This window comes from Rhopalosiphum maidis, chromosome 4, assembly GCF_003676215.2.
Source record: "Rhopalosiphum maidis isolate BTI-1 chromosome 4, ASM367621v3, whole genome shotgun sequence".
NCBI classification, from domain to species: domain Eukaryota; kingdom Metazoa; phylum Arthropoda; class Insecta; order Hemiptera; family Aphididae; genus Rhopalosiphum; species Rhopalosiphum maidis.
Genome location: NC_040880.1, coordinates 17,916,387 through 17,941,130, shown reverse-complemented (window position 1 = coordinate 17,941,130; position 24,744 = coordinate 17,916,387). Strand labels below are relative to the sequence as shown.

General features: G+C 38.6%; 1 protein-coding gene across 1 annotated transcript; it reads right to left on the bottom strand.

Annotated features, from left to right (window-relative positions):
- Positions 1-1,229: 1,229 nt before the first annotated feature.
- On the bottom strand, positions 1,230-24,413 carry LOC113551924. Its single transcript, XM_026954508.1, is given in 6 exon segments — positions 1,230-3,964; positions 4,448-4,891; positions 4,893-5,256; positions 5,367-6,304; positions 6,306-7,455; positions 24,151-24,413. Coding segments are annotated over 5 exon segments (3,312 nt in total). The 5' UTR covers positions 7,449-7,455; positions 24,151-24,413; the 3' UTR covers positions 1,230-3,541.
- Between the last annotated feature and the right edge of the window lie 331 nt (positions 24,414-24,744).

Genomic DNA, 24,744 nt, shown 5'->3' with positions numbered 1-24,744 from the left:
AAGATATAAAATTTTAATTTTAAACACCATGAAATTGGTACGCTGCAGCAAAAAGTTCCGAGGGCCGAGGGCTGCGGGTTGCTGCCGGTGCCTGGTATAAATAACTAATTACCGTTTTCGTATTTCGATTCTTTTCTCACTAATTTTTTTTTTCCTTAGTCCATAATTAAGAAAATAGATTCAACTATGTTACACATAACCCGATAACTCCATCGCAAGTGTAAAATATATTTTTGAAATGCATTATGCATACTGGTCACCGGAGTTTTACGAAATGTTATAATATTAATATATTATACAATGATTTAAGTATTAATACTAAATACTTACATGTTACACAGTTAAGTGATGACCCACATGAAACTAATAATTTCTGTCAAAAATGTCTTTCCTACAGTATCATTAATAATTCTAAAATGATTTTGTAACAGTTACAATTATCAAGACCATATTTTCAGACCATTTCGCAACCGTTGTAAATGTTCGTGTATAACTGATATCGTATGACTCGCTATTGATGTATTCTAAATGATTATTTTTAATAGTAATGTGAATTAATTCATTTTTTCGCGACGCGTAAATTTTTTTTGTTTGATGAAATCATCAAAATAATATGAAACTTCGGCGAAATGTGCATATACATTCGTTTATCTGGTATAGATGATGTAGTATAGTTGACAGTAGTTATTCTTGGAATTTTTTTTGCCCACATCGTGACACTGCGTCTGTATAATATTTTCTAGAACACGTCAAATCCATTTACTTACCACTCACGACTCACCTCGTCGAACGATACGAATATGTGTATTACACATGTGTATATAACACGACGGGATATTTCAAAATGATTATAATAGTGTTATCGGTGAAGATAATTATATTTAAACAATAATGTTGCGGATTTTCGTTTGTTGAAATGATGGGTAAAGGGTTTTCGGACAATCCTTTAAAATAATATGCTTTTGAGAATTTTTGATTAACGATACAACACATTTCACTCACACTGAAGTTTATTATTTTAATTTTCAAAAACAAACTTTTATAAATTAATAATAAATACAATATCATATACGATTTCTTTTTAAATTATTGCTTTTTAACTTATTATTATTATAATCGGAGTTCAAACACACAATAGAACTACGAGATAAATATTATAATAAATTTATTTAAATACAGATAATGATTAATATTGCTTTAGCACTGTCTATATAACTATACAACTTCAGAAATTATAATTAAGGTATACATTCGCGTTTAGTCTATATAGGTAAATAAAATAATGTTGGCGACTGTAATAATGGTATATAATAATAATAATAATAATAATAATAATAATAATAATAATGGGACAAACTTTAACCAATATGTATAACGACTAGTATCACTTGCATAAAATAATAACCACAAAAAAAAGATAAAATATGCCAACTTGCTACACACGTTATATTATAAAATAAATATATTATGCAGCATTGCAGCTATATACATAAAATAAAAATGAGATAAAAAAAATGTTTACAGTCTGGAAAAAATGTATCTATATAGGTAAATAATGATTGTTGGTTAAAAAATTATAAACCTTTATAATATTATGATTGTTTTGGAACAAAGAGGAATGTACAGAGAGGAAGAAAAGGGATGTGCCTTACACAACTAAAAAACTATAACTAACCACGTATGTTATTGATACGTTATTAGGTATTATTATGGCTAAATAACATCGAGGGCTCAGTACATACATTTTTACACTATTATTATATTAGTTAATTTTATTAAAATACACCTTCGCTCGACTAGATTTTTTTAAATTATTAATATTTTTTTTTCTTTATTTTATTGTTTTTTTTATAACTGAAAATTAATAATAATAGTGCAGCCCAAAATTGACGAAAAATAATAATTAATAAAACAGTGCTTTATAATATATATAATATAGTACATGGCATACACTCACACACAGACACGTACACATACACATATACAAATGTACATGTATATTGATAAAAACTAAAATTACTAATATATAATTAAACGATTCTAGAAGTCTATAATTCAATAAATCATATTATACAATAAGGTCAGCTATAGGTTAACAACCCCGTTTATATATAGTAATAATAATATTACTGTTGGTATAGGTATTATTTTATGATTAAGTTTTACCGAAATATTATAGTATGTAATATATGTTAGTGTAGTCACGTTAGATTTACAAATATTAAAACAACGAAACCACGTGCCCCCCCCCCTGGTGTGAAATAAAACAAAAAAATGAAAATATTATAGTGAGTAACACTCTTAAAACTAAACAAATCAATATTAAATATAATATGGAATATAGGGTGTCTACTGTCTATACAGGTTATATTATTAATTCAGATTTTATTCTCCGGGATATAGACGTTAGTCTCCATCGAACAGGCTCTGGAAACCGACGAAGGCACGCGCACGTGTACATTTGGTTGCGCGTTAATCGGGCGATCGACTTCAATATAACACGGTGAAAATTGCATACGATGTAGAAGATAAGTAGGGGTACTAGTCGAAAGATTTTTTTGCCGAATAATATTTCCGACCACTGCAGGAATTCCTGTAAAAGACGAAAATCTTATGCAGACCAAAAAAAACCTTTATATCCGGGAATGTCGAATGCGCGTTTACTCGTGATGTGATGAACGAAAAAACGCGAATTCGAGACGATCGCGGGGACGCGTACCGAAAGAGGAACACACAAAACAAAAGAAAGAAAAGTTAAGTAATAAAAAATAAAAAATAAAACTACTGTTAACGCAGTGGTGGCCGACGTAAATATAATGGTAAAATAAATCTAATCGATATTATTATATATCTTTTTATATCGTTGAAACCGCGCTCAGCAACGGTCGATACGGTCATTTTCCCTTAGGGGGTGGAGTGAAGATTATATTTGTCGAAGACGTCAAAAACGACTTTGGTGACCGAGTAGGTATCGAAAAGTAGAAATTGCATTGGCGTTTCTTTTTTTTCGATAGCGACTCCGTCTGTTTACTATACTACACCACCAACGATACTTACTATACTACTATAAACTTATCTAAAACACTAAAATTATGCTTAAGATACTCAACGGAACCGTAACCGTTTCAGTGAATAATAGTTTTAAATATAATTTGCGTTCTTAAAATAAAATTAATAGTAATAATAATAATAATTATAATAATGATATTATTGTAGATGCTTAGCGGCCAATCTACAATAATATCAACTAAAATTTAATAAGGCAACAACGGTCAGCCAATAACACGATTGGTATATGATAATATACTGCAAAACGCGTATTTTCTTATAATATAATTTATAATAACATAATTTTAATAATAATAATATATATATATATACTTAATACTATATTATAAATGTCGTATTCCGACGACAAGCTCTCTCTGTCTCTCTATGTATATGGTTTATAATAAGAAATAAGAATGTGTGTAAAATTATTGACAAAATTATCGTACAAGTGGATCGGACCCGGCTACGGCCTGTGCGCGGGCGTCGATCTCTAGTCGCTGCTGCTTTTGATTCCCAACATTTTGGCCGCGTCCTCCGGCGACTTTGTCTGCAACACCTGATCGATGACAGTGCTGTCGCGGATGCCGAGCAGCGTGCCGATCAGTCCCGTGTCTGTCCGGTTGCTGCAGCAATCATCGTAACCGGTGACCGGACCTCCCGTTAGTGGAGGGGTGTTTGGAGGACTGGCGGATCTTCGTTCGTGGTCGCTGCCACCTCCAGCGCCACCGCCTCCGTATTGCTGGTCTTGGCAGCCTCCGTGTTTTTTGGCTATATGCCGGACCATGCTGTGCTTGAGCGTGAACCGGCGCTTGCATGACAAGCACGCGAACGGCTGTTCCTTCGTGTGGGTGCGCATGTGCCGGCGCAGGTCCTCGGCAGAGTAGAAACGGTGCAAACAGAACGCACACAGGACCTAAGAAACAAAAAACGAATTTTAGGCCCTGTTATAGCTAATGGATACGCCATATTTATGGTATGTTTATACAAGGGGGAGATGCATAGTATATATAACTAATAGTTAGGGCTCGACTTTGTACGGAAATTTTTTTTCTATTCACTATAATAATTATTTATTTACGTATATAGTATAATGAAATATCATCATATTTATGTACAAATACATAAATTCGTTTCAAAGAATTACAATTCTAAATACAGAAGTTATTTTTATTAGATACTTTTATTTTAAATTATGATATACATTTTTTTTACGACAGTAAAAAATAGTAAACATTAAGGATGGGAAGGATTTAACTAGTATTATAATCAGGATAAATGTTATGCATACATTCATGTTGGTTTCAACTCGTAATTTTTAAATAAAAATCACTATGCCCATTATTTAACATATTAGTATAATGATTAACATAATACGATAGTACGAAATGCAACCAACCTTTCTGTTTTCCACGTCGTCTTGTTTGACGGCCGACGAATCGTGGTCGTTGTCCATGGCTCCCTGCGACACCAGTATCTCATAACATTCGGCGTGGTCGATCCTGATGTGGTCCAAAGCGCCCTGTCTATCCAGGTAGCTGCTGTCGCACAGGTGACACTTGAAACACGGTTCGGATCCGGTGACTGTGTTGGACGGGGTGGTGGCGGCTGTAGTTGAGGTGGTGGTGTTGGCCGTGGTGGTCGCCGAAGTCGCGTTATTATTACCGCACCATCCGTTGAACATAGTCATTGTCGAGTAATCACGTTCAGACTCACCACCATCTTCTTCGGTACCGTCACCGCCTCGTTCGTCGTCTTCTCCTACACCGCCGCTACCACTATTCTTATCGAAATGCACCCGATTTATGTGGCTGATCAAGTTTTTGCGCTTAGAAAACGCGACAGTTTGGGCACGACGTGCACTTGTACGCGTTCTTAGCGTCGGCCGGCGCCGCGGCGGTTGTTTCGTTGTCGGACGAAGCGGCTGACTTGCTAGGTGGTGTACAGTGCAGGCGCAGGATATGCCGGTCACGGTTAGACTTCGTCGAGAACGATAGCGGACAGTGTTTGCACTGATACGGTTTTTCGCCCGTGTGCGTGCGGATATGACGTTTCAATGACGAAGTCCACGGAAACGAAAGGTAACAGAACGGACATAACACCCTGTTGGGTGCAGCCGCGTATGCACTAACTTTCTTCCGTTTCTCTCGGTTCTCATCCTTGTCTGTGTTGAAATTTATATCGATGTTGTTGTTCACTGCGTTAATACTGTCGAAATAAAAACATAAAAAATTGTTAATAATATTATACCTGCACACATATATGTACGCGTCAAAAATCTTATTCACGCTTTTCACGTTTTTGACTCTCCGACTTACCTAGAACCGTCGTTTTCAGAATAGCTAGCAGCCTCGCTGTGCTCTTCTTCGCTGCTGGTCACCTCGTTATGGTCCTCATCAGATCTGGTGAACTGCGGAAACGTCTGGTGCGAAGCATTGTCCAGCAATCTGGATACACTAACCAGATCGGCAGACTCCTCTTTGATCTCAGAGCACTTTTCCTTAACTTCGGCGGGCTTGTTATGCTCTCCACCATCTTCCACTATGACGAGTTTGTCTTCCTCCTCCACTATGTCGTCATCTTCTTCGTCTTCATCTACTTCATCTTCGGTCCGTAACAGCTGTTCTGACGGCCGACATTTCAACGACAAAGCCATTTTCACTTGATTCGAAATCGGCGACGTGTCCTGTTGTTCTTGTTTGACAGCCGAGAACTGCGGTTCCGACTTGGACGACAGCGACCTAGGTTTCTTGTGCCAATCGGTCGGATGTTGGTTTTTAACGTGCCGATCGCGGTTTGATTTCAATGTGAATGCCCGTTTGCACGTCTCGCAGACATGTGGCCTGTCCGTTCTGAACCGCCTTTGTTTGGGCACCAGAATGCCGTTTTTCATCACTAATCTCAACCCGTTGGTGTCTTTTGGTTTTTGCGCAACGTCTACGGACGACGGAATAGGTGGCGGAGGTGGTACGGTCACAGGCTCAGGTGTATCAGGCTTCGATGGGACAAGGGTATCAGCCGGCTCTTGAGCTGGGACCGGTACCGGTTCGTTCATCTGCCGCATTGCACGGATCATGTCGACGGTGAGTGGTATGGGCAGCATCCGTTCCGCGGCTGGGTACATGCCGTTGAAAAACATACGATGTTCGTTGAGAAAATACGCGTGTAAAGGAGTGGGTAATGATAGGTCCATGAAGCCGGGCGGGGCGTGCGGTACAAATTGCTCGCGGAACGGCATCGTCGCAGTCGGTTTGTTAACAGTCCTCCTCGTCTGTGTGATCACCGACGGTGGCGGCAGCTGTAAAAGACGACGATGACGACGACCTCTTACTGTTGATTGACAAATCTTGCGGCTCGCTGTCGAAGTCCTGTTTAAAACGCTTCATGCTGAGGTCCAGTGGTTCATCGTACTCGTCTTCATCGTCCTCCGAGCTCTTTTGGCCGGATGATTCGTACTGAGAATAGTCCGTTGTTGCCTGATTGTGGTGCTGTAGACGAAGGTGGTGGAACAGTTCTTCACTCTTGTCGGCGGCTGCTTCGTCGTTAGCCGACAACACTGACCCGGCCGATTTCTCCTCGTTCTTGAACAATATCGACGCTTTTACCTCGGCGTTGGACGCCTTATGTATGGTGCGCAGGTGCCGTTCGCAGTTGGCTTTCGTGGTGAACGCGTACGAACATTTTTTGCACACGTACGGTGTCTCGCCCGTGTGACCTTTCATGTGGTGGTTTAGCGACGCTTTTTCAGTGCTGGCAAACTCACAAATGTTGCACGCGTACATGCCATTGGTGGATTTATTGTGGCTAGACGAGTTGTGGCCCTTAAGTGCCCGCAAATTTCCAAAAACGGTCGAGCATAACCTGCACGCATACGTGCGCTTGGCCTTCATGTGGCCATTGCTACTTCTCTTGTTGGCCGGCGACATGAAACCGCCACCCACAACTGACAGAGGGATATCATCTTTGGGCGAGTTGCCGAAATACGAGTCCTTGTCCGACGGATATCCATCACTAAAATCTGTGCTACACGTTGAGTCGCCGTTGTACGAAGATTTTACAGGTGTGACGTGCGCACGTTCGGGACTTTTGTTGAACGACGTCGTTTTAGCCGGCGACTTTGCGGCGAAGGCCGTATTGTTGTTATTGTTGTTATTACTACTGTTATTGTTGTTATTATTGTTAATGCTGTTGTTATTGTTAAACTCGCGATAAAACGTTTTGGCGGTAAGATTTTGTGGTTTTAAGTCCATGTGAACGGTCTGTAAATGCAGACGCATACTATAAGTGGTTGAAAACATGGCGTTGCACACAGGACACCGGCTTTCCCGTTTTGTATCCAACACGGAATTGCAGAACAACCGTTGTCGCAGATTATCTACACGTAACATTTCCGATGACATTTCAAACCTGAAACAAATGCGAATAATATATTATGACAACAGACAAGTCATAGAATGATGAAAAAAAACCCGAGACCAGAAGTCAAACCTTGTCTGGTGGGAGGGTGGGCGGTGGCTAGCGGTCGTATGTATCGATTTGACGAGAGACTGAGATATATATGTGTATACATTAAATACATGGATAAGAAGAGAAGGAACAAAACGCCGACACGGGCCGTTCGAGCGATACATTCGGTCAGCATGGCAACGAGCGTATATATATAGTTACAAAAGTTCAACCGCCCTGGTGATGTACACACAAACAACACAGCATACCTATTCGTTAGTACGTGTGTGTGTGTGTGTGTGTGTGTGTGTGCGCGAGAGAAGAAAGGTCGACCGGTTAGAGTTCATTCGTCGTCATACATTTAAAAAAAATGTATGATACGCGTGGCGTGAATGGGAACTACAGCAAAGCGTGCGATTATTATTATAAACAAAATTACGCACACACGCGTATAATATATATGTTACATATGATCTATACATAAATATATAATATACAAAAGAGGAGACATACGAAATAACCATCAGCAGGTGTTTGCATGTGGATAAAACAAAACATATTAAAAATATAAGCTAAAATATTCCGTTTGACTACTATAATATTATATATAATACCTAAAGGTACTATTACTATTACTTTTACTATAGGTACAACGGGATAGGTATGATTGCCGATCGATAGTTGTGACAACACCGCGAGAGTTGGCCCGTCGTTCACGCAACTCCCCGACGAAAAACACACGTTGAGTGAATTAACCCCGTCCGGCCAATGCGATTATTACATATAATGATATAATAATAATAATAATAATAATAATGTAAACTGTGGCACGCTGTAGTTGTTATCGACCATATAATAATAATAAAATATTTATGTATAATATAACGATCGACACAATGACGATATGATTATGGACCCGAGACCATGCGATATATACTTTATTATAGGGGGAAAGAAGCGAAGCAAATATAATATAGCCGCCAACACGTCGGGCGGGTGTGTGTTGACGTCGTTGGCCTTTGACACGCCGATAGGGGTCCGTCGTCGTCGCGAGGGCTGCATCCTCCTCCCCCAGCACAAATCGAACAACAATAATCTTTTAATAACAATAATGCACTGACGGCGCCTAAACCAGCGCACGAGCGCCCCGCCAATATAACAATATAATAATATAATAACACCGCGCGTCATCGAGGGATGCGACGACCGCCACGAGTCCGGTTTGGAATTTCATATCTCCCCGAGGGACGGCGCTGCTGCCTGCTGTCTGATTGTGTTGTCGTCGTTTCTGTTATTATATTATATTAAACGCTCTTTAATAAAAAAATAAACACACGCATATACATTTCAATTAATTTAATCGGCCGGCAGCGGAGTTAGAACCATATGTCCATCATATGGTCGATTACCACCCACGAAAAACTGGCTTGGGTTACGATAATTTAATTTTTTTATATTTTTCGCATACCTTTATTCCTTTTAAGTCGATTGGAAAACTTTTTGGTGGAAAATTATAACCTATCGCGAAATTTTAACTCGGGTTTTACTGTAATGTTCAAAATGTATTCGTAGTTTTGTCATTGGGTTATATATACTTATATTAATGTCGATGAAGAGTTAATTACAACTTACAAGCGGGGTTCATATAATCGTAAATCAGACTTTTTGTCATTAACGCTATTTATTATTTTATAATAATACATTATATAGATACATGGGGTGTGAGAAAAATCTGTTTGGCTGATGACGTTCGGTCGAAGCGCATGTTAGGTTATTAATATTTTATTAGATATTAATAATAATAATCACGAACCGTAGCGTTCGATCCAATTATATGAAAGTATTATTCAGCCTGCTGCAGCGGAGGTGAATAATATCGTGTTGGGTTTTCATTTTTTTTTTATGGCCCGCACAGGTAAGCCGCGAAAAAGCGGGTGAGGGCGTGTGTATACAGTGTACACATAAACATTATTGTTGTTACGTGTACGCGGCGCCCTTTTCAGCGGCTTCATCGAGGGGATGTAGTCACCCCCATAGATACGGCGTGTGTTTATGGAACACAACAATAATTTAACGACAGCTTCGCATTTGTTATTGTTATTATTGAATAGCGGTTTGGAGGCCAAAAGCCGATCGGCGGCGCTAATAAGCCAACGTACGTTTTGTTGTCATATTATTGTTATCATAATCGCGGCGTTAAATCGTTAAAACCATTCTCATTTTACAAATTGTATGCATCTATTTAACTATAGGTACTCTAATTTTTGTGTTTTAAATAACACTTCATCTTTACAAGTTAATATAATTTTATAATTTTTTTTTATTACATTTTGTTGGTGCGATTTTTAGTATAATATATATATATATATATTAATATATTATTTCATAATAACAGTAGTTAATTTTTTATTAAATAACATCGGTAGTAAACTAGTTTTCTGTAATAGGATTCTAAATTTATATCAATGGTTGGAAATATAAGCATTTGAAGTTTAGACTAATGGATAACTAGCCCCGTTTTAATATAAATATTAAAAAATATAAAATAAAAACAAATATTGGTTAGGAGAATTGACATAGTTTTATATTGTTGGCTGTTTTCGTGAGATCATGCACAGCTGCACATGCACATTACACATACTTTATACTTTATACGTATATTATAATTGTGTATTTGATGTTTCTCTAGGTCTTCCGGGCACAATGTTTTCGCGTTAAATTATAATATTTTCAAAGATGAACGAGTAATTATTATTATTGCGTTCCGCGCTAAGTCGCGTTCGTACAATAATACTGTAACACACATACACAAGTTTATATGCATGTTACATGTGTATATATATATATATAGGAGGAAGGAAAACAAGAAAATACATGCGTGTATAATAATAATAATCTCACAAAACCTCATGTGTGTGTGTGTGTGTGTGTGGTTACAGGACCGGTGAACCGTACAAGGCGAGCACGCATGTAGACGACGTCGGTCGTATATAAAATAATATAATATTGTGCTTATACTCGCGAGCGGGTCTGGGCACGATAATTGCGTATGCGCACGGTCGGGATTTTTCCCAAGGTATACTACTCGTATATTATAGTCTCCTCTGTGTGTGTGATCAAAGATGGCGACGGATGCTGGTCATTGATGGGAAACAAAACGCACACACACACACACGCGCGCGACGTATAATAAAAGTCTTTTGTACACACACACTCGCGTACTTATGAGCAGTCATGGAGGACACGGTAATAATAATTATAAGCCCGCCGCCGACCGCCCTCTCGCGAGAGCAATTTATAATAGTGAGCGCGGTGGGGCGAAGACCAGTCGTTTTTCTCAAGATCGTCCGGTGGCGATTACGTCTTGCCCTTCCCCCTCCCTCTCAGCCCCTCGAAACAAAAAAAAAACCTGTGCGTGTTCTTCTCACCCGCGGGCCGTCTCATGCACAGAAACTATTTACGTAAACATTAGTATTATTATTATGTTTACCGATGAGCGCCGGTCAACCTTTCCTGAAAGTCCAGGTTTTCAATTGACAAGACTGGTTTATTATTTTTAAGATACAACACAATAGAAACCGTTTATCACGTTATCGGTTAACATGTCACATCGGTTAGCACACACAAAATCTTAAGTCCAAGCTGAATTTCAATATGTTTATTTGTCATGGTACACGACTGATTCGGCCAATACGAACAAACTATGTGGTATCTTTCACAATTAAGCACTGTACCTGTATTATTATTGGTTATGATCGTACAGAATATTTATTATTATTTTCATTTTTCTTATTTCGTCTACAAAGATTTTTTCGTTGGCTACTCTGCATCACAAAGATCAATTATTTATTGACAGCCCAAAACAAATTATAAGGAATAACTAAAATTGTACTCTCGTCTATGCCAATCTCATTTGCTGTATTCGTCGATCATCATTTATTGTTAGGTTAAATGTTTTATTTATATATAAATCATAAATTATGACCATCGCTCGCGGTTAAATTTGTAAAATACTAATAAATTATAATTGTAATATTATGCAATAAATGTATGTATATGTGTATAGGTGTATACTGTAAATAATATAGGGTTGGCCGGAACATGTAATTTTCTTGGCAAAGCGCTGCTCTAACAGTTTTCAATCGGATTTTGTCAAACGTCAGTAATTCGTTTTCTAGCTTCTCGGTACGTCCTCGGATACGCGCGACAAGTAATTTTTATTTTCAATGTCGATCCAAGAGCTGCTGAGAGCGTATCAGCGTACAATATACTTAATTTACTATTAAAATTTTGTCAATATTTTGGAAAGACAAATCGTTTGTTTGCGTTTCGACAATCGTTATACTCACACACTATACATATGTATATTACACACAAAATACCGATATCATAAATACATTGTAATAATAATATGTGCAACGCAGTCGAACACACGCGCGTGTCCATGACCTTCGGTCGAAGATTTTTGGTCTTCGGTGATTATTTTTAGTCTCCAGTGATAAATTATATATTATTATCGTACAAGGAAACAATATTATATCCCTGATAAACGCTGTGCAACCGCACGCATTTATTCAGTGTGCATAACACTTATATGTATATTATAGGTAAGTAATAGTAGCTGGTATAACGTATATTATTATAATATGATGGCGCGCGCCAGACGACCGATCTCCGTCGGAGACGATTATATTACTACAGATACGAATAGAGCGGCGTCGTATAATAATAATATTGTGATTATAATAATATCAAATTAATAATGTGCAACATGGAACACGAGACGGAACAACTCTAAACGATTATAAGACGTATTATAAATTATAATAATAAAATTGTCGGTCACGATAGAAAAAAAAATATTATCGCCGCGGAGTACAAAATAACGCCTCGTATACCGTTTTTTTTCTTCTAATTTTTCTACGCGAATAGTTTTCGATCACAATAATTGTTTAATTATTGGAAACCAAGAGTACACGATGTACTTATAATATTATGGTTAATATGCATGACGTATATGCGTATGACGACGACTCGCGAGGATGAACACCACACGGGACGATTTGAAAATACGTCTAATTGCTGTTAAATCGTCGTCAGCCGGAGAGCGTAAAAACGGTTTTTTTTTTTTTTTGTTTACCGACGTCGTCGCGCGTATTTGAATGGAATTAAAATACTGTTTGCTTGACGATTTTGATCAAGGCGAACAATATATAGAGATGAAAAAAACTGTATACACATAAATATGATATTAATAATATCATAATATTATAATATTATATGTTACACTCTTCATCATATTATATACATATATATATATATATATATATATTTATGCACGGGCAAACGTAAATAATTATTGTCGGGCTTAATATTATTATGTTTTTTTTCTCTCCGCGTATACGTTTCGCGCGATATATTGTTTACTGTTCGTATTTTTTTTTCTGCTGGTATAGTGGTATTTGTTTTATGTGGTAGTATAATAATATTGTATATGCGTTATGAGTAATTTTTCTGTTGTCATTAAGATTAAAGACGCGCGAATGCACATAATACGACATTATTCTGTCTGATCCGACTGCGTAAACTATCTATTTTATAATATTGTTATTATAATAATATCTAAATTCACAATAATTGTGCAAGTGATCGATATCGAATGATCTACTTAAATTTTATCACTCGTTTTACAGGCTACATAGCGATGAGCCGAACTATGCGAGTTGGAGGTGTGACACTTGTGCTTTGTTATTTTTATTACGTGTTGTATACTTTATATCATAATTTATTAATTGGGTTTATGTGCAGAAAAATAGTCCAAGAAAGTTTTTATTTACTACGTTTGAAATGTATAACAGCCCAACATTTTAGAGTTTACATTGGTTATTACTTATTATATAAAACTCGAATTCCGCGTCCTTAAAATATATTGCAATAAAAAAACCTTGATATACCACTTTTATATGATTTTAATATTTGTATAAAATATGGAAAAAAATTCGACGAGTTTACTTGCGCAATAAACGGCGTTATTAATTAATCATATGCATTAATACATGGGCAACGGTTAGATTGATGTACATAGATTTTATGTAGATAACTGAATGAAAAAAATGGTTTCAAATAAAATTTTGTATAATACATGTACAAAACGAAACTTTTAATTATGTACATTTAAATTTTAAAGTCGTAACATTTATGGACAAAAAAGGATTAACGCAATATCTTAGTTATAGTGTGTTGGCTGCGTATTATAGCATTAATTCTCGTGCACATTACTGCATTGCAGCGAAGGCGCATCGAATGGATCTCAACTTGATCTGCCAGTCAGTCTCCCGCGGTATTGTTATTATTATTACTGATATCGAACGAATTTTGAAAACAAACAAACGAAAATAAATTTAAAAATAACAATTGCGAGTACCTAACTATATTTTAATATATATTATTATTATGCGTTACGCAGTCGGGTATAATTTTTATTTTTCGTTTTACCTACGCGCATATTAATAATGATAATAATAATTACACGTCGGCTGTATAATATGTACGTATACGCGCGCGTTATTATAATATTATATTATAATATACTGACTGCTGCAGGTACGAACGCAGCTGTTTTTCAGAGCAATGATCTGCGGGGCACGTGCTGCTGCTGTCCCGCGTACAGCTGCACAGTCACCTGGATAACCACCCACTACTTCTATCATAACGTATATATGTATATACATATACCTGTATATTATACCACTGTAGCCTACATATGTATATCTACACACAAACGTATATATATATATAGTATATGCATATCATAGGCGCACACGCCTAAAGATGATAATGGTACACGCACTGCAAACACCTTTTTTCCGTTTTTTTTTCTCGTTTAATTTTTGTAATAATTTTTTGTCGGTGTTCGCCTCGCGGCTCGGAGCCATCCGAAACTCCGACGGCAGTGGCGGCGGCCTCGCGCAAACAACGCTACGGCGCGTTTCTTTTGACACGGCTTGTGTAAATAATAATGTAATATAATAGTTTGTGTATTTTTTACCTATTATTTTTTTCTCCCCGAAACACCAACACTACGATATTACGACACACGCGCGGATGGAGTGTCGACGTCGTTGTCGCCGCCGCCGACGTTGTATAAAAAATATTTTAAAATGACGTAGTTCTACGCACTCAAAAACCAATAAATAGTATATTATAGATTACGGCGTTTAATAATACAATATGACACGTCGAGTCAGCGGTATATTAATATTACGATATTGCATGCGTCGTATGTTGCCGCCACGTTTCCCTGAGCGCTGCTATAGGAGGGTACAATGGGAGAGTTTTTCTGAAGTTTCACCTCTAAACAGAAGTAATAATAATAATAAACAATAGCTGCTCGAACCGTGTGGGTATACGAAAAAAAATCTAATAAAATGTTTTTGGTGATATAGTAACAATCATTATCATGTATACACGAATTGCGGAACGATTACGAAACGGTTTTGATTCCGCGAGCTTATGTCGAAAAAACCGTGCGCACATGTCATACACTAGATAGGTAATATAGATGCGGTAGATACATATATTGTCCTGTTGTAGCATAATAATATAATACGAGGTCAAGAAAAAAAAATTGACCAATTTGATATAAGTAAATAAAATACGACGAAAATTGGTTTTTTTTTATATTTTTACTGATATAATATAATATACTATTATATGCGTAATCGAAATTTTCAGCCGGCACGTTATATTGATGGCTAAACACGTAACCACGCACTAATCGAGATAATATTATTGTAAATGTTACGGAAGAAAATTATTTTTTTAAATATCATCTTTCCCCCGCTGACGAAGGCCACGAGCGATAATTATTGCTATCAGTGATTAAAGCGTGTATAATAGGTGTAATTCCGTGTAGGTATTATTTTATCTGAAAATAAATCTCCACGTTTAATCTCGTTTAATCTACAATAATGAAGTCAGTGTATTGTGCGGAGAACGGATACCGAAAAACGTCAAAGATGTAAACGATATGATGGCGCGCAAATGTGACTTTACGAAAGAATTCGATCGTTTTGTGGTTCGTTCATAAACCCTCAACCGCGACCAAACAATATATAATATGGAAAATCATAATACAGGCCCGATGTTAAAATAATTACGGAATCTAACATAGATAATCGAAAAAGACACCAATAAGGAGTCTTATGTAAATCGCAATTATTATAATTTCGAAAAATATTAACATAGAACTTGAGTCTAAAATATAAATGATTGCAGGGAATTCAAATCTTTCGTTTTACTCGTGCCCTTGTTTGACAGTTAATTCCATCTACATAAGTCATGGATAATAGATAAATTTCTCCATCTACTTGTTTCTAATTTTAATACTGTCTATAGTATATATATACATACACAGGCAAACCTATCTGACGACTTTATACATATAAATTTGTCTGCGATTACTTAATGAGGCTCTCTGTTGAAGTACATTATTGTGCTAAGACACGTATAAAAAATAAAATTCGAGTATTCCAATGAAAAATATTACGATTATTTAAATGCACTGTGGTTTGTACAAAACGAAACACTTCACATCGAATTCGAGTTGCTTCCAATCTTAAGAAATGTATATTTGTGTATATGTACCTACCAAGTTTAAAGGACTAATTCGGGGTAGCACGAACAATAACTATAATGATTTATGAATCAATAGTGAGCCGATTGACCACGGAACATGATTGGTCCATTATACGTTTTAAAGCAAACCATTAAATGGATCGAATTTTTATGTAATCAGATACAAATCAGGGAAAGTTTGATATTATTGAATTTTATAAAAATCAAATATTTTATACGACGCCTTCGACGACGTACGAAATTATAAAAACAAATTTATATATATATATATATTTATAATATACGGTGTCAGACACCACACCCGCCCGGCGAGGCGAAAAATCGGTCTCTCTCGACGATCGGGTGGTATGAAATCGTATGTATAAATCGAGTAATGGTGTATATGATGCGTTTTTGTGTATGTGTGGTGAACGCATTACAAATTTACACGTATACCTAACATAATAAAGACGATTCCCGATCTATAGATCGTTCGATCGATCGCAGCGCGCCGCCAGGACGACGAGGCCGAACCAGTTCCGTCGCCGTCGCGGCGGTGCTGTACCGGAATCTCTTTCGACAGACAAAACCACGACGACGACGACATCGACCGTCGCCGCGTCTCCGGCGTCGGGCCACGACGTTTTATCGACGCGTGTAATTGACCCGCCGCCACACCGGGGCGCCGCCGCCTGCGCTCGCCCATTTACTCTCGTCGCCGCCGTATTATTGTCGTCGTCGTGTTGTTGTCGTTATTATACGTATTATTTCTATACAATCTTGATTTACGCGATCGTCTCGCACGTTCATCCCCAACAGAACAAAACCCTTCGGTGGGAATGTAAATATAATAATATAATAATTTCGTGTAGACCGTATACATATCGGTATGGCGCGCCGCGGAGGTACTGTGTAGCGTCGTGGGCGCGGGCACGATAAAATAATATCGGTATGTTATTGCGGTTGTTATTATTACGAAACACGCATATCGCGAGCGCGCACGCCGGTGGCCGCGCGTCGTCCGAAAAGTATTTCCACGCGACTGTTGGTAAAATATTATTATAATAATACACGTATAATACGCTACAGCACGCACGCGCAAAGATAATTTTAATTATTATTATGTGGGGTATATTACGTAATATATCCGAATATCGTTGAAATTTGTTTTAGATTTTCAGTGAAGTGGATGAGTGAACTCATATGGTAAAATAGTGCAATGACGTGTTTATTAGGCTTTATCCGTCTATTTGTGGTCTGTAGCGTTGCCTTCCTTACGTTGCTTTCGACTTCGATATTATCACTCTTGGTAGGAAAATTAATCTGTAGTTAGTACTTTGAGAGGATCGGAAGTCGAAAAACTCTACTCTACTTAATTATAATATTAGGAAAAGCGAGAAGTTTTACGCAGAACCGGTTTTTGAGAAAATCGATTTGGTCAGTTTGTTTTGATTCAAAAAATAAAATAAAAATAACCGGCAGATTCCTTATTGTACCTAATTAAAATGTTTATATTTTTTATCAGTAAAAATTAAAATTTTCAAAATATTTTGATTGGATTAACGGTGAATAATCTACGTTCCGTCAAAAAGCTTGAACATTTAAAGATCTCATATTAGTCATCGTCATCCAAATAATATTTCAGCGTAATACTCAACTCGCATAGATAATATTTAAGTATAATACTATTTTATATATTATACGAATATTGTTTATTCTTCTCTCAGCAGTTGTCGGCCGCGTTATTTTTAACGGACGTATATATTATTTTTCGTCGTCGTCACACGCGCATAGTAACCGAAAAAAAAATCATTATACATTATATTGTTTCGTTTATATATTATATTATTATATATTATATTTGCGTCGGGTCTCTCTCGCGCGTTATTTAAGACAAAAGAGGGAAGAGAAGAGTCATCAGAACGACAAACGCGTATCGGCGAGATGGGGTCTTCGTTCCATTGTCTATATACGTGTTCGTAATGAAAAGTATCCGGTTTTCGGCTTCTGGACCGGGTACGCCGGCAACGGAGCAGAGCGGCGAGTGAGGTGGCGGCGACGGGGTGGGGTTTTATCTGTCCGCGGATGAAAGGGGGACGGCGGTGGCAAGCGGAAGAGAAGGAGGCGGAGGACGACTACAGGAAAAGAATGAAAAAAAAAATAAACGTCGGACCGGACCACATCCTGTGTGTATGTGTGTGTGCGCGTCTTCTTTAATATAATATTCTTCCCGAGCTCGCTGCACTCACACGCACGCGTGTATATATACATAAGTGCAACGATGCGTCGACGGAGAGAGAATTGGTCCACGGGCGTTATATGGTAGGTACCTACCTACCTATCTACAAACTATATGTATATATATATATATATATTCTATTATTACGTCCGTTGCACACACCTATGTGTATTACACTAGCGACGTCACCCGAGTGTACGATAATCACACGGTGTAAACCTATATAGAATAATAACTACTGTGGTACTCGTGTATATGTAAAAACGGAGCACTTGTACGGTTTTCTCGCCGTTTCCTCTTTGCCGGATACGCATCCTCACAAGTGTACCTGTATATCCTCTGTGTGTAGCGTGTCTGTTCGCCGAGGGTCGTTGGTTGGACGGGTGGTGATCGAGACCGGACGGGGTTTAATATTAATAATATTATATAGGAAGTCACATGGTCGGAAGCGAAAATAATACTATCGGATTTGAAAAAAAACGGCGAGTCGACGATTCGAACATTACACCACGTGTATAACATATTTTGGTGGTTAGTTGGTCGATCGTATGTGGTTAACAATAATATTGTTATTGTTGCTGCAGCGCCCCGGCGATCTCGAGATATGCATTTCAGTCAGACAATTTTTCGTTTGTTTGTTTTTTTTTTCAACGCCGGAAATGTTTCCGACGATTTACAGGCACTACGATTCACAAACGAGTCGTCGTTCAAGGAAGAAGGGATATTACCGCGCATAACGACTACAAGGTGCGCGCCGTAACGGTTTTGCGCCAAAGGGTTAGGTTAAAGAGTATACTAGTTAGGTATAGTGTGTATAACTTCCGCGTATATATTATACGAGTTGAAAAAAAAGATGCACTCAGAAAGCGGGATGACCAGTTTTTTCACGTTGCCTCGATGACCTTTGACAAACGACGTAATAAAATTGAAAAGAAAAGGAATATGGAAATAAGGGATTATCGAATGCGCCCGGGGGCCGCGGATCCTCGCGCAAAAAGGGTGCACAATGCCTCGCGCTCCACGGGGCGGGGGGACGCGGAGAGAAAGAGGAATGAGAAACGAATAAATAATGATAATATTATATTATATACATTTACAAGAGAGTGTAATAATATAATGTATTTTATTATGCAGAACAAGATTGTTGTTATGAGGTCGCGACGGATCACTCGAGACATATACATCGTCTATACATATCATAAATGCGTATCGTCGTTTATCTCTGTGACTCTTGGAGAGCCTCTTTCGTCGTATAATGTGTTTCATCATCGTTCGATACAGATTAAACGCCACGCTATAGGCACAACGTTACAGTATACCTATGTACGTGTTTCTTAATTCTTTCCGATTTTATATCAGACGCCGCCAATGGTGGTTTATCGATGATAACGAAAACAATATTATGATGCAATAGACAATATTTATTATGCAGAAAAACGCGTCCCAACGGACAGAATTATTTTTTTTTTTAATTTCCTGAGTTTGTTTATTAGTTTGTCACTCGGGTTTTTTTTTACGTTCGCGAACGTTTCCGGCGAACGGTATTCGTGAGTGGGAGACTGGTAAATACAATTTTGACAACAGTGACTGCGCCATCGAGAAGAACGGACGATTACATTTTAAATAATACTAATGTTTTTTCCTAATCTCGTGTCGTCCGATTCTTTCGTGGTTTCAAAACACTCGAACGAACACAATACTACATAACATCGTCGTCGGGACAACAATATCATCATAAAGCATAATATATTAGTGGAAAAAACGTTAAACAAACCGGATAAAAATTATAAATCGAACGCGTATCCGCTGACGCAGGTAAATCCCGGCTACGCGCATTTGGACATACATACAAGGTACAACACATGTCCTAATACAACATTAATATGATACATAATATAGACTCAAACCAGGATTAAGTTATTTAGAAGATAGTAAAATATAATTTTGAATAATTATTAATACATTTTTCCAAAATTAAAATATAATTAAATAAATAAATTGTTCATAAACTAAAATAACAGCGACATTGAATAATATAATTTAGGCACTTGACAAATATGAAATAAATTATCATTTAAATATAAATAATAACACAGTTAAACAACAATAGTAATCTTTAGTGTAATTATATTTAATGTTTCAAAATAATTGTATAATAATAATAGTTAGTAAGGTTTTTTTTCAATAATAATGACGGCACCCGGCCCTGGCTCCCCTTAAATCCTAGTCTGAGTGTAGTGCAAATAGCCGTTTAAACCATTTTGGAACTAACCTTGTGCACAGCCGGTAGATATCCGTTTTGAGCAATAACGTTGTTATACATGGTAACAATATAGTAGTAGATCGTAGTACACGGCGGCAGTGTTATAGCATACAACAATAACGAACGACGACCGATATCAAACGCCGAAGATTAACGACGACGACGAATTATTATGTTTTTAGAGTAGAGGAGATTCAAAGTATTCGAAAGACATTATTATCGAAAGATAAGGCGGATAATTTTCTGCGATCACTTTTAGGAACTTCAGACACACAGACACACACTCACAGACACACACCCGCATGCACGCGTCACGCATAGTATTTACGAATGTGTGTGTGCTCTCGTTATCTTTAGCTAATACTATATTGCGACCGTGACGTTTGTTTAGGAGATAAATAAAAAAAAAAAACGCGACAAAGAATAATAAAGCTGCGCCCTTTTGCCGGTACCTATACATTTCGTTTCCCTGCGCCCGTCGCCGCCATCATTGCAAGCGATCGATTAGACGCGGAACAGAAACTAAAGACGAAAAAAATCAATAGATGTAGATACACTTATACCTATATAATATTACAATTTAAGAAGAAAAACTGATTTTCAGTTGAAAATTAAAATTTAAGTAGGTACCAATACAATTTCAATACAATATATCGAATCGTTCTTAAAATTCAACTGACAAATTACCCTGCAAAACTACAATTTACGATTTTTTTCTAGATGGTATATAGATGAAAGAATAAGATCAAAGGTAGAGCAGTAATTTCGGTTTTAGTAAATATTTTTGGTTAATTTACCCTGATTTCAGTGAATTTATAATGAATTATGTATAGGTACTCGTCTATAACATTCAACATCAAAATTGTCGTAACTAAATCGTTTTTTAAGTGACATAAATGCTTTTTTAGAAAATTGCACGTAGACGAATAAAAAAAATTGTATAACACTTTACTCGGGTTTAAAGCTTGCTTTCAATTCTTGCAGTAAATAACTATAATCTGTCATATTTTGTATAAATTAAAAACAATACACATGTATAGATTTATTGTCACCATTATCTATAATTATTTTTATTTTTATTATTTATTTTATTTTTTATTATTACCACAGTATGCACAGTATGCATCGCATACCAAGCTGACACCATCACCATTTCTGGAATTATTAGATCGAATCGTTTTCCGTTCTCAGCTTTTGAAAGGTTGGAAAAAAAATTGTGAGCGACAGTCCACGATATTTAGTCCATAATATTTATCCTATTTAATATAATACAGTAGGAGTGGCGAGCTTCGAGCTGGACCGCTAACAAACGGATTGCACACACTCCTATCAGACCACACGATTGCACGCACTACGTTCTGCCACTCTAAACCGTTAGTTGCTTCCGAAGCGTTTGTTTTTATTTTTAAATATTGTATACGACAACTCTCCCGATAAATACCCACACGCATTTGTCTGCCTACACGGGACGAACCGGCGTTGAAGTGGCACGTATCTATCTCGTCGGCGTTCGCTCGTGTATAGTACCAATTGCGGTATTATTATAGTTGTAGTATCCGTCTGTATAAATAATAATATCTAACGTGACAAATAAGTCTTCCTCTCCCACCGTCGGCGCGCCGTGGTATTTGTTAATATTTTAATCGACGTTTTATCTGCTCCAAAGCAGAGACATGTGATCGGCGGTGGCGCACCCAGAGAGATGTCTCGTCGACGACGGCGCGTACTTTCCGAACCCGTATTATTAGACGGCTGTGGATCGATAGTAATTATAACGATTACCATTATTAGATCTCGAAAGAGAAAAAATAGTGTAATAATAATATCCCCCGGTCGAACGACATCAAAACTTAGATAACAGTCCGAAAATGATCATATTATTAATTTCAGGTCTCCCGCACACACACACACACACAAACATACACAGCATATTTAACTTTACGCGCTACAATAAAAGCAGTAATAAAGGTGTAGCCCGACCGAAATGTTTTTTACCCACACGTGCGGTTATCGGATTGGTACCTGCGTAATTGGATTTGTGTGTACAGAGAAGACTGCCAAAGCACCCGCAGCCATTGGAGGTATTTACTTTTTACGCTGCGTGTATTCAATATCAACGAAATCGATCGCCGGACAGAAGACGCCCGATGAATCGCATATTTTCGTTGGGGAAGCCGAAAAACCGGAAAAAACTCGCAAAACTGCCGTCGTAGACCTCGGAAACGAAAAACGTTTTAAAATCAGTCAGGGTCCCGCCGGTGCACAAATATTGTGTATCCTCGTCGTTTCCCCGGACATCGTGCGCATCCGGTTCTCGCCGGGATCACCGAGCACACGCTATCCAGTTTTCGGAGACGGGCGCGCGCGCGCACGCTAGCCCTCGGGGGAGACGAAAAGGGGTCGTCCCGAATATTTTTATTATTATTATTATTTTATTACAATTTTATTGTCATTCAAATTCGCCGTGTTCTGACCCCGGAAGAAATACACACGGTACCCATAATACTACCTACCTATACGCACACGGGAACACATACACACTTAACCGAACCCGAGCGCCGAGTCTGCGAACGAGGTTGCACAGACAGATATTATTACGACAGCACAGCGTATGCGCGTTTTACATTACAATATTATTATATATTTATATACGATTATGTGCACGTACATCTCACGTACGCAGATAACCCGAACCGTACGGTATAATGTTATATTGGCATTATTACCCGACGCTATGTCGCCTGGTCGCCGCCGCCGTTAGTAGATTACTGTAACACAATATTATGATAGAGCAGGTGTGACATAGCTTTGAAAGCAAATATCGCGTTGACGACGTATCGCCAATACTATTATCATCGCTCGAATCGTAGAATTCAGTATTTAGTCGGCCAATGATATTAATATTATATGTTATACTATCATCATCGGACAATAATATAAAATAACGTCATCGTCCGTGTCGCACTCAAACGGAAAAAATAAGTGCACCGCAGCGCGCGACGCGTCTACGAACACCCGTCGGACCGGACAGATCTCCGACGGGGCCCGTTCGACTCGCGGTCTCGATTAGGTGGAGTGCGAAGAGACGGCTGCAGATTCGCGTTAAATCAAACGCTGGCCGATAACGACGTGTGCGCCACGGCCGCGACCGTCGTCGTAGTAAACACCGGACAGATAATTATCACATCTCGAACCCGTAAAGATAGCACGAAAATAGCCTGATCGGAATAATATTATCACCGGCGGCGGTTATTACGAGTACCCGGTCGACGGGAAATAGGAATTATATCGTATTTTTAAACGCGCGAACTCGGCTCTTCCAGGTACCTCTATAATCTACCTGCCTGCCTCCGAGCCAAAATACCGTGAATAATATTATTGCGAAATCGCGGTCCGGCGGTGTCTAAAATAGCCCATCGAGTTCGGCGACGACGACTGACTATCAGTCCAATAGATATTTAACATAATTTTTTCCGCGGCCCGTCCCTGACGATTTAAATTCACTATGATATTATTATTATGGCGTTTTTGTTTTTACCTGTGGTGTGCGGCGGCGGTGGATCTCTCGGGTGGCGTCGCGTATCTTCATGGACGGCGGCTGTGGCGGATGCGAGCGGGCCCGTCGTCGATCGTACGTGGCGAACGTGTGTGTCGTCGTCGTCTTCGTCGAAGAGGTGACGGATATCTTCTACGCGCGAGACAACTGGTGCGCGTGTGCGTATGTGGTACGTGTGTGGACGCAGGCGCGATGGTCACGGTCCGTTCGGAGCAAACTCCACTGCGGCGGTCGGACACAGCAGCAGCACTGCGGCAGCGGCAGCGGCGGCGGTCGCGTCGCGGGACAGGTTGCACGCGGGGCACCGGGTACAGAGACGCCGCCGACCAATCCGGACGCGCCCACAGCTCGTCGAGTCCTCCCCTCCGCGCCAATCTCCGCGCCGATCTCTCGATTGATTTGCGTCGGTTACGTGACCGCCGCGCCGCTCGGCGCGCGCGTACCCGGTTCCCCACCACCCACTCAAACCACCCGTTCGTCCACCCACCCGCCCCTACGATCATCCTCTGTGATGCGGCGGGGAGGGTTGAGCGGCCACGGCGGTCGGCAAGACGGGGAGGGGACGACGGCCGTGTA